General features: G+C 41.3%; 1 protein-coding gene across 2 annotated transcripts in view; it reads left to right on the forward strand.

Annotated features, from left to right (window-relative positions):
- Positions 1–879: 879 nt before the first annotated feature.
- PLG (plasminogen) overlaps positions 880–16,406 on the forward strand; it is a 52,939-nt gene continuing 37,412 nt past the window's right edge. For both annotated transcript variants that reach the window (XM_077348226.1, XM_077348237.1), the window contains exons 1-4: positions 880–1,034; positions 9,085–9,220; positions 11,920–12,026; positions 13,809–13,923. In XM_077348226.1, the coding sequence (XP_077204341.1) occupies positions 986–1,034; positions 9,085–9,220; positions 11,920–12,026; positions 13,809–13,923 (407 nt within the window). In that variant the 5' untranslated portion in view covers positions 880–985. The remainder of the gene's footprint in view (positions 1,035–9,084; positions 9,221–11,919; positions 12,027–13,808; positions 13,924–16,406) is intronic.

Below are 16,406 nucleotides of genomic sequence, written 5' to 3' on the forward strand. Positions count from 1 at the left end.
CCTTCAAATCCTGAAAAAGGACATGAAATAAGCTGAGAAGGAGGAGAGAATAAGGAAAAGAGAACAGAAAACAATTGGTCCCCAAGAGACAATAAAAGTGGAGAGGCTACCTAGGGGAGAGTAAGAAGGGAATCTGAAGACTTAGTGGGCAGATAAAAGTAGGTAGGTTGGTGTGTGGGAGGAAGAGACAAATGCAGGGGGTGGGTGGGTGGTGAGGAGAGGTTATTGAGGATTCTGTGTAAGCATGTACCATAGATATGGCAGCTTCTTGGTGGACCTGGGGGTTTCTCTGGAATTACAGATAATCACCAGTCTAGAGAAATCAGTTCCCCTGGAGAAAATGGCTGCTTTGGAGGGTGGGAAATATGGCTTTGCACCCCAGTAAGGTGCAAAGTCCTCCCCAGGCTCCACATCCAAACCTCCAGGAGTTTCCCAACCTGACAACCCTGCCCTTATCCCTTGCCAATAACAAAGAGGGACCTGGAAACTGTAGTCAAGTCACACTTGGCTTATGGCAACCCCAGCAAGGGACTTTTGAGACAAATATGAAGGATAGGTGGTTTGCCATTGCCTTGCTCTGCAGAGCAATCCTTGGTAGTCTCCCATCCAAGTATTGACCCTGCTTAGCTTCCAAGATCTGACCCTATGAAGTCTTCTAATGGGATGGAAAGAGGAAATAGCATGGGGGTATGAGATGCGCCCCACGAATCCTCTTGTGTTTCACAAAGATATTTAATCTAGCCGTGTATCTGGCTGGAAGGGTCTCTTACCTTTTCCTACCATCTAATGCAAACATTTAAAGGCTGTTTTGCAAGATTGTGAATTCAAGGTACTGTTTGAACATTTAGAGTGGAGGGGCCATGATACTAAGAGAATGATTAACCTGATTGGGGGTATCTTGTTTGCTTGATGTTGTTTAACTTTGTGTCAATAAAACTGTCCAAAGAGACACTGAGCTTTCGGCACACAGCCTGTCCGTCCCAAAATGAGGGCCAGCAAAGATATCTTTGTGTTACTTTTATTTGTCTATTCAGGTAAGGTCTTTTACATTACTTTTTAAAGGGAAACTGAGATTATGGAGGAAATTTTATAACTAATTTTGCAGTCCTCAAACCAATTTATGTCGGATCAAAAGATCAGGGCACTTTTTAAAATACTTGCAGAAGGTTGCCCACTCACAAAGAGTATGTTGCCAGACTTGCTTAGCTTCAACAGTACAGCCGTGTGATTCTGACTACCCTCTGATTAGTATTACGTATGTTATAAGCAGAGACGTTGATAAATGTTTCATATTAGAAGAGATTTATGATATGCTGAGGTTTCAAGGTTATAGCTTTCTTTGTTATGGGAGAGGTCAACATTGAAAAGTTCAGAATCACCCACATACACAAACAGTGTGAGTTCAATTTAATCCATAGCATAGTATTAATATAGCTGTTGTTATGTGATTGCTGGAGATCATTTTGTTTGCAATATGTCATTTGTTTATGTATACCCAGATGCCTGTTGTGTAAGCTGCCACTTTTATGACAAATAACTTACAAAGATTTTGTTGCAGGAAAATTGGTTGTACCAATTCCAGCATAGGCTTTCATATCACTATGTGGGGTTAAACTCGCTGATGAAAAAAGTTCTCAATAGCAGTTACTTGTCCTTTACATGATTTCTGAACAACCAGAAGGAAAAAACAGGGACCAGGTTTTCCTATTGATTTTTATTATTTTATTTATTAAAACACATACAGCCTGCCTTTTCTCGTGGGTCATGGTAGCTAACAATAATAGTTAAAAACATTTCCAGTTCAAACCAGAATAAAATAGTACCCTAAACATGATGAAACATTATGCATCAAATAATATGATGAGAGAGATTTGCCCACCTTGAATCTGTATCATAACTAGCTTCTTGTGAGTCTTGAATAGCGTCTCTGAAAGTTAGGTCATCATGCTTTAACATTTTAATGTAATGTCCACCCTGTCTCTGTCCACTGTTTCCTTCTAAAATGCTTTGTCATCTTGGGCTAAAGAAATATTGTTGGAAACCTGAGAAGGAAAAAAAGTAGCAACTGTTCATCTGAAAGAAAGCCCCTCCTTTCCTTTTTCTCCTAAGAATAGCCAAGTGAATGTATAGCTTTTGGCAGCTATTTGTATCTTTGTGACATTAGCACCAATTATACCTTTGCCTGTTCAAACCGCTTTGTATACCTGAACCTGAAAGTCAGTGCTGCCTAGCAGGTGGAGGAGTTAAGAGTCGTGACCTTCAATCTGGAGAACTGAGTTTGATTCCCCACTCCTCCACATGATGCAGCTGGGTGACCTTGGGCCAATCATGGTTTCTCTCAAAACTCTCTCAGTCTCACCTACCTCACAGGGTGTATGTTGTGAGGAGAGGAAGGGTAGGGGATTGTAAGCCACTTTGAGTGAGGTACAAAAAACTTCTACTACTTTGGGAAGTGGGGGATCTATGTCCAATCTGATAGGCTGAACTGATTGAATTTTGGGACGAACGTAAGTCACAAGTGACACCCCTCATGTTTTGACAGGAACCAATTATTGACTTTTAAATGGACAGGCAATCTGGCAGTTTTTGTGTGTAAAATACAGCTTGACTAAGTTGATGCATGTTTAGAGATACCCACTTGATAATTCTTTTTGCTGTCAGGTGGTTGATTTTTAGAGTTCCTTTTTCACACTTGCTAGACTTTGATGATTTTACTTATTTTTTATAGCTGCAAATATATATATGTATATAGCAAAATGAGTGGGGGCATACTAAGTGTGCTACAATCCATAAGAAGCTATCACTGCTTATCACCTTTGAAAAATCTTTGCCTTTGCAGTCATGGAAAAGTTTTGCTGTACTTTGAGTCTGTTTCCATAAATGAGCCCAGAAAAATCACTGCCAAATAACCTGCAACTATTTGGTCTTGGCAAATATTGTGTCCCTGTAAAGCATTTCCCTATACTGAAGAGGCCAAGGGTCAGTCTAATCCTATAGTGCCAATATGTCTGAGAAGGGAGAACTTGTTATGCCAGCCTCCCCTGGAATTACAACTCTTCTCTAGGCTACGGAAAATGGATGTGTTAGAGGGTGGTCTCTATGGCACTGTACCCCACAGAAATCCCTGTCTTCCCTAGGCTCCTTATCCAAATCTCCAAGAGTTTCCCAATCTGGATCTGGCAACCCTGTCTCCCCTGTCTCTCTAAGAAACAACTTTAAGAATTAAAAACATATATCAATTCCAGAGGCTATTGCAAACCAGTATGCTATGCACTATATGAACCAATTTAATAGAACGATGCGTTTTGGCCCTTATAGGGTCTTCTTCAAAGGTTTTATCACACACCAGTTCTTAACACATAAAATATGTACAACAGCCAATAAAAGCTCCAAAGTAAGATCTGTAAAGTATCAGAGTCACTCAATGAAAGAAGATGTCTAGTTTTCAATCATTAGCTCTCTTCCAAAGGTTGCCCAAAATTTTGCAATGGTGCGTTCTCTTATTAGTGCATGTATTGCAATGAGTGAATTTGATTAAAATTGTGCACAATAAAATTAATATAATTTTAACAACAATACAGACATTCAACCTTTGTAGGTCCTAACTGTTACCAGTTGGGTTTTATGATTCCAGTTCCTTTCTTTCCCCCCCTTCCCCCCCCCCCCCACAATTTTAGCCACATTCTAGACCAGTTGTAATTTCTGAGTCAGGGATAAGGATAGGCCTGTGTATAGTGACTTCCTGTAATCTAACCTGGAGGTGACTGTTGCATGGATCACTGTGGCTAGGTGTTCCAGGTAGGATGCTAGTAGCCTCATCTGGCAGAGGTGGAAAAATGCCTGCTGAGCTACTTTTGTGACCTGCGCCTTCATGGTAAGGGAGATGTCAAACGTCACCCCCAAATTTTTGACTGTCTGTGCATCTTGTAACTGCACTCCATCAGGACAGGGGAGGCATGCTCCCTCCTCTGGTCACTTCCTTCCCAGCCACAGGACCTCCACCTTCTCATTGTGCTTCCAATAGCCAGCCACCTCTTTTCTCACTATTGGTTTGTGCAGGGTAACAAATCATTTTCCATGTATTAAAATTTTAATCTGAGGTTGTCTAGTCACTAGAAGATTACTTTTCTGCAAATATGTAAGACAATTTAGTAAAATGTTTGGCAGTGTGCTAAGACTGTGTAAAACAGATTTATCCTATTAAGGGTTGCATCTGTGGAGAACTGGAATAAATTATAGAGGGTTACATGAGTAAAATCTCAACTTTGGAGGTCATCAAAAGAAGACAAAATACTTATACATGTTTTTCTATAGCTAGGTCTGTTATCTCCTAGGCTTTCATAAAATGGCAGAGACAAATGGATTTCTGCAGTATATTTATCTCTCTGGAGATAAGCTGATCTCTTGACCAGCCTGACAGCCAGCTTGGTGTAGTAGTTAGGGGCACTGAGTTCTAATCTGGTGAGCCTGGTTTGATTCTCTGCTCCTCTTCCACATGTGGCAGAGATGACCAGTCAGCCAAAGATGTGTAGACCTAAAAAATGTAGTTTTCAAGCTGGTGATGGCAAAAACTTTATTCAAGCAACATGAACTGTTATATGCATAGTGTAGTATTTCTTTAAATTGGTTTTTACAGGGATATTAACAAAGTTATTCTTCAACACACAACCTTATATTTTAAGATGTTGGGTCTACTAATATCAAAGGTCCAACAAGCTAACCATCCTCTAGAGAATCTTATAAGTGACTCCGCTTTAAAGAAATACTACACTATACTATATTGTTTGAATAAAGTTTTTGTGATTGCCAGCTTGAAAACTACCTTTTTTCTGTCTACCCTCCTCCACATGCAGCAGCTGGGTGACCTTGGGCTTGCCACAGCACTAATAAAGCTGTTCTGACCGAGCAGTAATATCAGGGCTCTCTCAGCCCCACCTCCCTTACAGGGTGTCTGTTGTGGGGAGAGGAAAGGGAAGGCGAATGTAAGCCGCTTTGAGACTCCTTTGGGTAGAGAAAAGTGCCATATAAGAACCAACTCTTCTTCTTGAAACGGAATGCTCTTGTTTTTTCTACTTTCAGTTTTTACATTTCAGGTGTCCTTTTGATCTGATACTTTTAAAAGTTGATTTGAAGATTCTGGCCAAGACAATACGAGTTTTAGCATTACCTGTGATACTGGTAGTAAGATTATTAATATGCCTGCATCATGGTAGGGAGCATATGGGTACAGGATAATGCAGATGGGGGACTTTGACACTGACCCTGACGGAGACAAAGACATGCCAAGGACCAGTTAAGAGCCCTTTTGGGGCATTCCATTTGAACATGTAATACATGCAATCCTCCCAATATGTGTGAGCATAGTGTGGTCAAAAGGACAATGCCCATATTTTCAGTGCCCATACACTTGAAACAGAATCCCAGAAAACCATAGTTCAAGTACATGCAAACTAAGGATGAAAATATGCAAGTTGTCACTTACAGATAAAATGGGTGTTGTGTATGTCGGGAGGGTCACATGTAGCACATTTTCCCAGGACATTTTCCCAGGACATGACTGCAAAAGGCTACGAGAAGCTTGCAACTGAAGTCATCATGGCTGCTTCCATTCTAGCATGCTTTGTGCTGCTTAATAAAAACAGAGTCCAGTAGCATACCTAGTCTGAGGAAGGGTGCTTGCACTCGAAAGCTCACGCCTTGAATAAATCTTTGTTGGGCTTAAAGTTGCTAGTGGACTCTGATTTTGTTGTGCTTCTTCAGACCAACATGGCTACCCATTTGAATCTGTGCTGCTTAGTCATTCTTGTTATGCAATGACATGCCTGATGAGCATCTGGATCTGAAGCAGGAGTTCATTACAGTACTCAGCATGGTATTAGATTCTCATAAAAATCCCACAATGCTTTGTGTTTAGCTGCAATATTTAAACCTGGAGCTTTTGTGTATGACATGTTGTGAACGGTTGACCGCTGATAAAGAGCGCCAGGTCGGAAGGCATTTAGTCAGTGTCATATGGTTCTTAATAGATATCATTTAATATTTTTATTCTATATGTGAGGTTCTTACTTAGACCTGTTTTAATTACATTGTAATAAATACATAAATATATTGCATATTTAACATTTTAAAGTTTTTATATGTTGTTACTGCACTATTCGGTCATATAGATTCAGATGGGTAGCCGTGTTGTTCTGATGTAGCACAACAAAAATAGAGTCCAGTGGCACCTTTAAGACCAACAAAGATTTATTCAAGGCGTGAGCTTTCGTGTGCAGGCACTATTTATTTTTGATGTATTGAGTCATATAGTTACATTTTTAAAAACCTTTTTGGTTCTTGATTCTCTTTTTTCTTATTTTTTAAAATCCTCTTTCACATCAAAGTACAAGAAATATACCTTTTATTGAGCCAAGTAGTTTTTAACTACTGTCTACTACTACTGTCTTTCAAGATGAAAGTATATTACTCATGAGCTAGATACATTCAATTTACCCATTCTGTGACCATGAGTAAGTTATTTTTTTCTAAATAAGAATGTCTGGGTTTCTGCTTTAACTGCACTGATCTAGTGTTGGGAAATGCCCTTTGTGATTAGTTTACTACTGGTCAAAATTTCATCTGTTGGAATATTTACTATTCTGTTTGAACTGTTTATGAGCAATCACATGCGATTTTGGGAGACTGTTACAACCATTATTATGGCTGACATCCAGTGCAGTTTGTGTATTGGTCACTGACTGTTCCTACTTAGTGTTCCAAGCGCATTAGTCACTAAATTATTAATAAGGTGAAGGGAAAATAGAAAATATATTAGCAGCTCAAACCCTCAAACTGGACAAAAGTTTGGGAATTGTTCCAGGGAAGTACAAGCCAGGCCAAATTCATGATGAATTTTGGTTTATGAACTAGTTAATGTCCATCCCTAATTAGGACAGCACAGCTGGTGATTTGCTTTTACAAAAAGGCTAAATAAGCATTCTTCATTCAATAAGCATTATCATTTTAACTAACATTTTGCTTTAGAAGTTCCTACCTTTTTGTTTCACTGAAACATTTTGATTTGGGGGAATCATAGAATGCCGTGAGCCATTAAACCAAAATATATCTGGAATCATTACCTCACCCAAAATTTATATTGCTTAAAAGCAGAGTTGTATGTTACTTTTCCACAGGCCTAGATTCTCACTGAACTCTGAAAACCTCATTTCTGTTCCCCAGTTCTCATTTGCCTGACCACAGTAAGCTTAATAGACAACTATTTTAGTGTAGCGATCCCCAACCTGTGGGCTGCGGACCACATGTGGTCCTTCGACTAATTGGAGGTGGGCCCCGAAGGACGCCTTCTCCCCCGCTTTACTTCATCCCCCGCAGTCCTTTACAACACTTCATTGTTGCGGCGTGTCTGTATCTTATTTTGAAGGGATGTTTAAACATTACCATAGCGATCAGAGAGTGCTAGGGCAGTGGTTGAGAGTAGAGGAGTAAACTACCCCCCCCCACTGAGCCTCAGTAAAAGGCGTTGAGTGGTCCCCGGTGATAAAAAGGTTGGGGACCACTGTTTTAGTGTGCAGAAGGCAATTTTAGTCTATTTTTAGAGTAGGTCAGTTTACTACTGAAATCATAATACTGTTGGATAATTGAAATCTATGAACTAATGTAGTTGTCAGTATTAGCTAAGGCTGGTGTTAGTATTAGCTAAGTTGTCAGTATTAGCTAAGGTCAATATATAGCTACCACTGCAAACCAATGTCCTCTACTTATTTATGTTTCAGTTTTGCATAATGTTTAATAGGCAGTCAAAGATTATTCAAATGGTAGCCTGAACTCTGACATGGATGGCCCAGGCTAGCTTGATTTCATGAGATCTCAGAAGCTAAGTGGAGTCAGTCCTTGTTAGTATTTCACTGGGAAATATCCAAGGAATACCAGGATCATGACATGGAGGCAGGCAATGACATACCATGTTTATACCTCTCTTGTCTTGAAAATCCTACAGGACCACCATGTCAGCTATGACTTGATGGCACTTTTCACCACCATCAGTACTTTAGACCAGGGTTGGTTTATTGCAACACAAATAGCACTTGCTACAGGCCCCGCACTTCCAGGGGCCCCGTGCAGTGCCTTCCCCTTATGAATCAGGCTGTAGCCTTCTCCCCCCTTTTCTATCTTTATGAAAACTTGGAGTATCACCCCTTTCCAATGTGGGGGGGGGGGCTCTGCCCCAGTCCGGCTGCTCCTGCTGCAATTGTATTCTATTAGGGCCCCACAAATCCTTAAATTGGCTCTGGTGCTTTGGGCCCCACGAAACCTTAAACCACTTCTGCTTTATTGTGGCATAACTTCCATAAGCCCGAGCCTTCTTTGTCAGAAGCATGAAGTGCTATATCCAGTTAGCAGCTATGTATTTCCCCCTAAGCTACAGACAGCAGACTTACTGGGAGAGGCAGTTTACAAAGAGACCAGAAGGTTCACTTTCACAGGACACAGATGTGTTACATCAGATGAAGATCCAGAGCACAGATAAAGATCTAGTCAAAAGGCTTAGTAAACAATCCATTCTATGTAGGTGTGTACTACTTCCAGCTGCTGATGAATCAGCAAAGTGAGATAAATCTGAATAAAGTACATGAAGCTCTAACAAAGGACAATTTTCTTTGTGGAGAGCTGATTCTCCTGTTGAGTCAAAACCTAATTTAATGACTAGTCAACATATGAATTCCAATTCAACTACTTCTCACTGTCATTTCCCTTTGAAACTTTTGTACTGCACCTTTTAAGTGATTTACATAACGTCCAGGGAGGGTAGATTGCTCCCCCACAAGTTTTTGATGGTTTCCATTTTTAATACGAGTTCACATTAGAGAATGTGAAGATGAATGAGCTCTTACTCACAGGATCCTGCAAGGATTTCACTGGCGTTGATATGGGACATAGTTGAGGCTGAGGTATGTTGCAGGGACTAGTTCCAAGCTCTGCAATCTTCACTGAGAGGTTCATTGTTCCTGGTGAATAGTTGCTTCAAATGCAGAAAAGGATGTTATCATTTTTTTAAATGTCTCATTTTTCCTAATTTTCTTTTAGTTCGAGGAGATATACTGGATAACTATGTGAGGACTGATGGTGCTTGGATACTTGGTCAGAAAAAACAGTTCTACAGTACTCTCAGTAGTGAAGAATGTGCTGGAAAATGTGAAAATGAAGAAAACTTTCTTTGCAGGTTAGTGTCCCTTGGTTACATCCTGCAAACGATGCCTGAAGGCTTTAATACTGGATGAGAATCTCACATGATTTTATGTGCTCAGTGTATAAGATGCTGTAATAAGAAAAATAAACAGCTTGAACACCTCTACTCCACAAGGAACATGAGATGACTGGAGTGATCCTGGGTTTTGCATAATATTCACTTTGTTGTAAGATCTCACTGTTAAACCACAAATATGAAATGATTCATTGCCCTTGAATGAATTGTGTTGTGTTACCTTCATCTTCCTGCCATTTGGACAGGACTGGGTATGATGATGACTTTACAGTGGGAGTGAAAAGAGTTGCGGTTTTAAATACCTGCACCATTCCTATTAATATAGGAACTATTTTTATGCTTCTATAGCTGTGGTATCTGCTGATGTTTAACTATGAAGGCCAAGTATGAGTTTAAGTGCAGAGAGAGCATGGGGAGAAAAAACGCTTCAGTATTTATCATTTAAGTTTAGTTCATGCTACAAAACTAACAACCTATGGGGAGATTATGTACCCACCCCATCCTGTTTCCAGCCAGATATCCTTGGAAAGCCCAGAAACAGATAATAAGACTAGCAGCTTTCCATCACTGTTTATCCTGATGACTGAAATTCAAGTACTATTTAGGCTACGTTAGAATGTGCATAGGGTAATATAATATACTTTCAGGCCATTTCCGCACAGAGGGGTAAAATGCACTTGCAAATGTGGGATGGTATACCTGGTATTTGCAGCACTCTTCACAGGAGACCCCTCCTGCATTTTCCCTCTGCCCCATTACGGCTTTTTGCCTCCCAAAGAGGCTGCAAGGGAAAACAGCTGAACTTCTCTCTCTCTCTCCCCCCCCCCCCATTCCTTGACTTGTCAATCACAGCACAGCAGTTCTCTTGTAGACTGAAACTTACTTCCCCCCGAGCCCCAAAAATTAATTTTAAAAAGGCACTTCTGCATTGCTATGCGATAATGCTGCAACACAAATGCATTTTAAATAAAAATCAACATTTCCGCATTGCTATAAATACAGCCCCCCCCTTTCTTTTTGGGATTCATGTTTTTTGGACTTTATTTATGTCTGGGTGGATTTCTGAGATGCTGAACATGGTAACTGAAGCCCGAAGTGTCATTTTGTGTAAATGATTGGCTTAAAAACAAAGCACTTAAATCCCTGTATGATCAGGAGAAGACTGCTCGATCACCTGCCAGCTCATTTCCCACCTCCAGAAAACTCAAACAGGCCTGTGTTTTGCCTGCCTGATCCCAAAGAGATCCATGGACACTTTGCAGAAGATTTTATTTTACCTTTGACAATGTAGCTTTGTGGTTGCACTGCAATGTGGACTGCGCCATTCTTTAAAATATATATATTACTCAGGGCAGGAAATGGAGTGGGGAGGGCAGGTGCAACAGTGGGAAACGCTGCAGAGACTATCATGCCTTTCCCCCTCAATATGGGCTTGCCCCTGGTTGCTCACCAGTGAGATGCGAGATAAAAAGTGGCAAATCCACTTTTTGCAATTTCTCTCATCCTGAGGCAAATCTGGGCAAAATGTGATCCAGCCCCTGGACATCATCAGGATGCAGGTGACATCATATGGAGGGGGATCTAAAACCCACCAGCAACCAGAGACTGTCCAAGGGCAGTCTCAGTAATACTCTTAATATACTTGGTATAATGTGTTGTGTAACTGCCAATAATTCGTCAGAAAAGGAGCTAAATTTAGATGGAAAGAAAGGTTTTCAAGAGAAATAAACAAGTCATGTTAACCCAGCTCTGGATTTACTATGCTCTGACAACTAACACAACTCCCTGGGATTTCCCACAAACACGCACACTTTCATTTTCTTAGTATTAATTCTATGTATTATGTTTCATAATAACAGCAAGTCCTGCCTTTGCATACAGTCTAAATGTGCTCCCAGGAGTGCATTCAATCCTTAAATTTAATAGCCACAGTGGATGCCATGGAGATCAGAAAATCTACAGGGAGGCCATTCGAGGGTAGGATACAGATTTGTAGAAAAATCTGATTTTAAGAAATTGAGAGAACAACACCCCTCCAAATTATAACACCAATGTTGAACATGTTGAGAACAGGCAAAAAATCAACTAAATATTAGAGAGAAAAAGTTCACAGTCAGTGCTGTTCAGCAGTGGAAATGACTTCTTATGGGTGTTGTGAGCTCCCCCTCACTGGCAGTCTTCAAGCAGCAGCTGGACAGATATTTATCCTGGATGCTTTAGGCTGATCCTGCATTGAGCAGGGGGCTTGACTAGATGGCCTGTATGACCCCTTACAGTTCTATGATTCTATAATTCTAAATGGAAGCTAGAGCCGGCTCTGATTTGTTTCCCTCACATGCCTGCTTCTCATCTCCTTGTTCAACTGCTGTGGAATTTGAGATAAAAGTGAACAGGGAAGCAGGGGAGGGAAGAATGGGCAAATAGGCACATAGATGGGGAGAGCTGGGACAAATGGACCAGGAAAGAGTGAAAGTGGTTGATAAGGAGAACCAAAGGATGGGTAAAGTAGGGACTAGCAGGGAAGAATGGGATTTTCCATCCTCCATGAATTCTCCTAGGTCCCACTGATGTATTATAAAAAATGGATGACATAATTTACTTTATGGCAACAATTAAAAGAAAATGAATAGCTGTTTTTCATCTCACCATTTTAACAGATCTTTTTTGTTTACCACCAAAGACCAACGATGTATTACATTAGCTGACAATAGCAAAACAACAGTGATGTTCAGAAGGTCAGGTGTAGTTCTCTTTGAAAAAAAAAGTAAGTATATGGCCTCCGATATTATATCTTTCAGAGCTTGTTTGGTGTAGTGGTTAGGAGTGTGGACTTCTAATCTGGCATGCTGGGTTTGATTCTGCACTCCCCCACATGCAGCCAGCTGGGTGATCTTGGGCTCGCCACGGCACTGATAAAACTGTTCTGACCGAGCAGTGATATCAGGGCTCTCTCAGCCTCTCCCACCTCACAGGGTGTCTGTTGTGGGGAGAGGAAAGGGAAGGCGACTTAAGCTGCTTTGAGACTCCTTCGGATAGAGAAAAGAGGCATATAAGAACCAACTCTTCTTCTTCTTCTAGTTCTACTAAGAAGCTAATTGAAGCAAAAAAAGGGGGGGGAGTACACATGAACAATATTTTGGAGGAAAAACCCCATGTATCAATTATTTCCCCTCTAGCATTTATCACTTGAATGCACCTGAATCACATTAGCTGAAGAAGCCAAAACTTGTGAAACCAATATTTATACCGGTATATTGGTTCTGGAAATACTTGATTTGTATATATCCAACAATAAAGAAAAAGAATATAGCAAGTTTTTCATTGACCTTACAAGGGGTTTTTCCCTCCAAAAAGAAATTCATTGGGATAATCGCAGCCTACCCTACCTCACAGATTCAGGTAGGTAGCCATGTTGGTCTAAAGTAGCACAACAAAAATTGAGTCCAATAGCAAGACCAACAAAGATTTATTCAAGGTGTGAGCTTTTGTGTGCATTCATACTTCCTCAGACAAAATGGAACAAGAATCATGAGAGTACAGATATATAGAAAAGGTAAATTAGTGGCAAATTAGAAAAATGTGTCATAGTATTCAAATTATGCCATATTATGCAATATGATAATTCTTTGCTAAAACTGCTAATCAGTCCTTTTGAGTTCAGTTGTAGTTCACAAAAACATTGGAGGAATAAAACTGTCCATGTTAGTAATTAATGGCAGACACTTTCCCAGTTGTGAAAAGAAATAATTAAAAGAGACTAGTTGCTGGCCCCATTTCTTTTGCCCATTTCCGTCCCAGGGGGCCGCGCCAGAGATGTGTCCCACATTAATAAATAAATGAACACAATCTGAGGAAAAGTTATCCATTTTGTCTGGCATGGGTATATGCCCATAGGAAGCATGTGTCTATAATCCTGGAAGGAGAAAAACCCCAGTCATAATGTGATGGATTGAATCCAGTCAAGTTTTTCACTCAATTGCACTCAGTTCCTTTACAATAGACTCTGTTTGACATGGCTTTAGGTCATACAGATCCTCTTATTTTCAACATAAACCTGTGATCATTTTTTGATGGGTGGAACAGTTGTTTGTCTCCAAGCAAATGAATCTGTCTGGATACAATTATTTTAAAACTAGGTACATAGATAGATCTTACATGTCTTCAGAAATCATGAAATAGCTTTTCTAAAATATGCACTCTATTTTAAGTAGTAATCTTCATAATGGGGGGGGGGCACTCTTGCTTTGCTCTAGAAATGTCCTGTGCATTCAGAATCCCTAACTGAAGAACATGGAACTTCCTCACATGTACAGGTTTTGCTGCCCCTTCATAAGAGACAGAGTAGATTCATGTCTTAATGATTTATTGACACACTGAGCTGCCCCCTTTATTGAAGTTAATGGGGAATAGCCCATGTGCTAGGGCATTCAAGCACAGTCAAGGCTTTGGATTGGGATATGTGCATGTATTACATATATTAGTTATTTTGTCTTGGTGGTAGTGGTATGCTACAGTAATGGTGATGGTAATCATTATTTTCTTTCAGTTTATCTTCTTGAATGCCAGACTGGAAATGGACAGAATTACAGAGGCACTGAATCTAAGACTCAAAATGATATACCATGCCAAAAATGGGCAGAGTCAATCCCTCACATACCAAAGTATGAACTTTTTAAAATCTGTATAATGTCTACTTCTCCCTTTGTGAAATATTGCCAGCAAACAGATTGCAGCGGTGAATGTGGAAGGCAGAAGTTAGGCATGACTGTGCTCATATTACTCGCTCTGAGGTCTGTAGAACTGACTTCTGAGTGAACATGGACAGGATTAGGTGTATATTTAATGGACTGAAACCCAACTATTTCAGTGGAACTTAGTCCTAGGAAAAGGTCTATAGGATTGCAGATAAGACAGAGATCATGGGTCTGAAGGCAATGGCAGCAATAAGTGACAAAGGGATTGACTGTGTGTTCTACTGGTTTCTGTTTGATACACAGCTATCCTCCTCTACCCCTTTCATCTCCACCAAAATAAAGACCAGTTTTTGTGCTGCTGTATTAATTTCAGCATGCAGTTTTGGTTTGGGGTCACAAATGGCTCTGTGAGTGAGCTGCTGAGGACATCACCTCCAACATCCCCCTCTGCTGCACTGCTATTGAGTTTCTGTTGAGGCATTTTGGTGCAGGTGGATTCAGAATGGCAATAGGGATTGGGGGGTGCCAGACAAATTAGGTAAATGCCCTACTACTTCTTTCTAGTGTCGTTTTAAATTTGGGAAGAATGTTTAACCCTAACTTCCCTGCGTAGCCTGAGAAAGGATGTAGACACAAGTATGTGCTCACTTCAGTCACCCTCAAAGTCCAGAACCAGGTATTTGAACAATGGCAAGTTGACCTTCAGGAAGACCTGCTGCTCAGCTACCCAGGAGAGTAGGCATGAGTGATGCAAACTGACAATGTTGCCTTCATAAGAGAAAACATGCTTGATCTGCATGCTCATTGGAGAGCATGCAAGGAGTCTCTAGGCCACAGCAGAGAGGTTCAGCCAGCCTGCTTCCTTCATGGTCCAGAAGCTCAGTGGATTGGTGATCTGCAACTCATAGGGTTCCACAGGGTATTCTCTTAGCATTGCAACCAATATATCCTATCTTATGTTACCACAGGGCTCAGTGCCCACCCAATGAGCCCCATTTCCAAGATGGTTGCTATGAAAGGACACTGCCAAGTGGGGGAGGTGGGGCATGAACAGCTGCAAAGCTGCTTCTAATGCCCTCTTCCTCAGTATGTGCCAACATGGCCTTCTTTATGTGCTCAACTCACTGGGAAAGCTTGTGTCTTCAGAGAATAAGCTGGTTGGCCTACTTAGCAATTCTGCCCTTGATGCATGAATCACACATGGCCATCAAAATGTAGAGTTTCTGCTGTGTGACAGGCTGAAGGCTAGACCAAAGGTCATCTTGCAGCCTTTTCACCAGTATATGCATGATTGGAAGCTAGCTTCAGAAGGTGGCCAAGTCCTTATGAGCTGTTTGGATCATGGAAGTAAGCAGAGCCAGACTTGCCATGTCAGATGACAGCAACTGCATGAGGTTCTTAAAGGGATGAACCAGATCTCCTCCTGAACTATCCTGGTCTCAGAGATCAAAACAGGCAGTGCTCTCTTCTGCTCGACCAAACACTCAAGCATGGGGAATGTGGAGTTTCAGGAAATTGGTCCTGTCACTTTTTCAGATGGTGCTCTGGCACACCTGTCAGCACCTGCTTCTTGTGCAAGTGTTGGATGTCCTTCACACAAGTGAAGTGACTTGTGATTATCAGCATCCAAACCGGGATTCTCTGCAGAATCCAGCCCCAAGGCATCCTTCACTATGAGGTGGAGATGGGGACCATGCAGTAGAGACCCAATGCCTGTGCTGCTGCTGTGATGTTTGTGCCACCATCAGTCACCATGAAGCCCATGGAGCTGTCCTTGCCTATCCACCTCACTGTTTCTTGATGATGGAAGAGTTGTTGTCTGCTGTGTGCACATTGTCAAACTTCTCAGCAGGAACAGAGCCTGGTCATAGCTGGACCAGCAGCCCTCACCCTGCCTAACATTGTTTTTCACACCCCCACCTAGAATGTCATTACACATGATGCACCTGAAGGCAAGTCCAGATGTTCGACAGAAAGTGCACAATTCTCCCAGTTCTCGCCATGTACAACACAGGCAACATGTCCCTGCACAGTATAGTTTGAGCAGGGACTTTGTACCAAGGGTAGGTATCCTGCAGTAGCCTGAAGAAGCTGACATCTTTGACCATGGAGAAGGGATGGTGACCTAGAGTGATCATCTCACCAATTAGATGAGTGACTCCCTTCCCTGCTTTGTCTTTCACCCCCCACCCCGGATCCTAGTGCCAGCCTCACCAAACATCTCCACCAGAATTACTTGGCTTCTCTTCCGTACTGGAGATCATTCAGGGCAGCACTGGAGGTGGTTGCAGGGTGGCTCACTTCCTTTATCAGCAACCCTCTCACCTCCATCCCGCTAGTCTTCTCCTTCTCCTTGCTGCCAGTGTCCACTGCATTCTCTTCCTGCTGCTCATTTTTTCCTTTGGCCAAATTGTTTCTATCTAGCAGCACTCACAATAAGTTAGGTACCT

The sequence above is a fragment of the Paroedura picta genome, chromosome 1, assembly GCF_049243985.1.
Source record: "Paroedura picta isolate Pp20150507F chromosome 1, Ppicta_v3.0, whole genome shotgun sequence".
Classification (NCBI taxonomy): Eukaryota; Metazoa; Chordata; class Lepidosauria; order Squamata; family Gekkonidae; genus Paroedura; species Paroedura picta.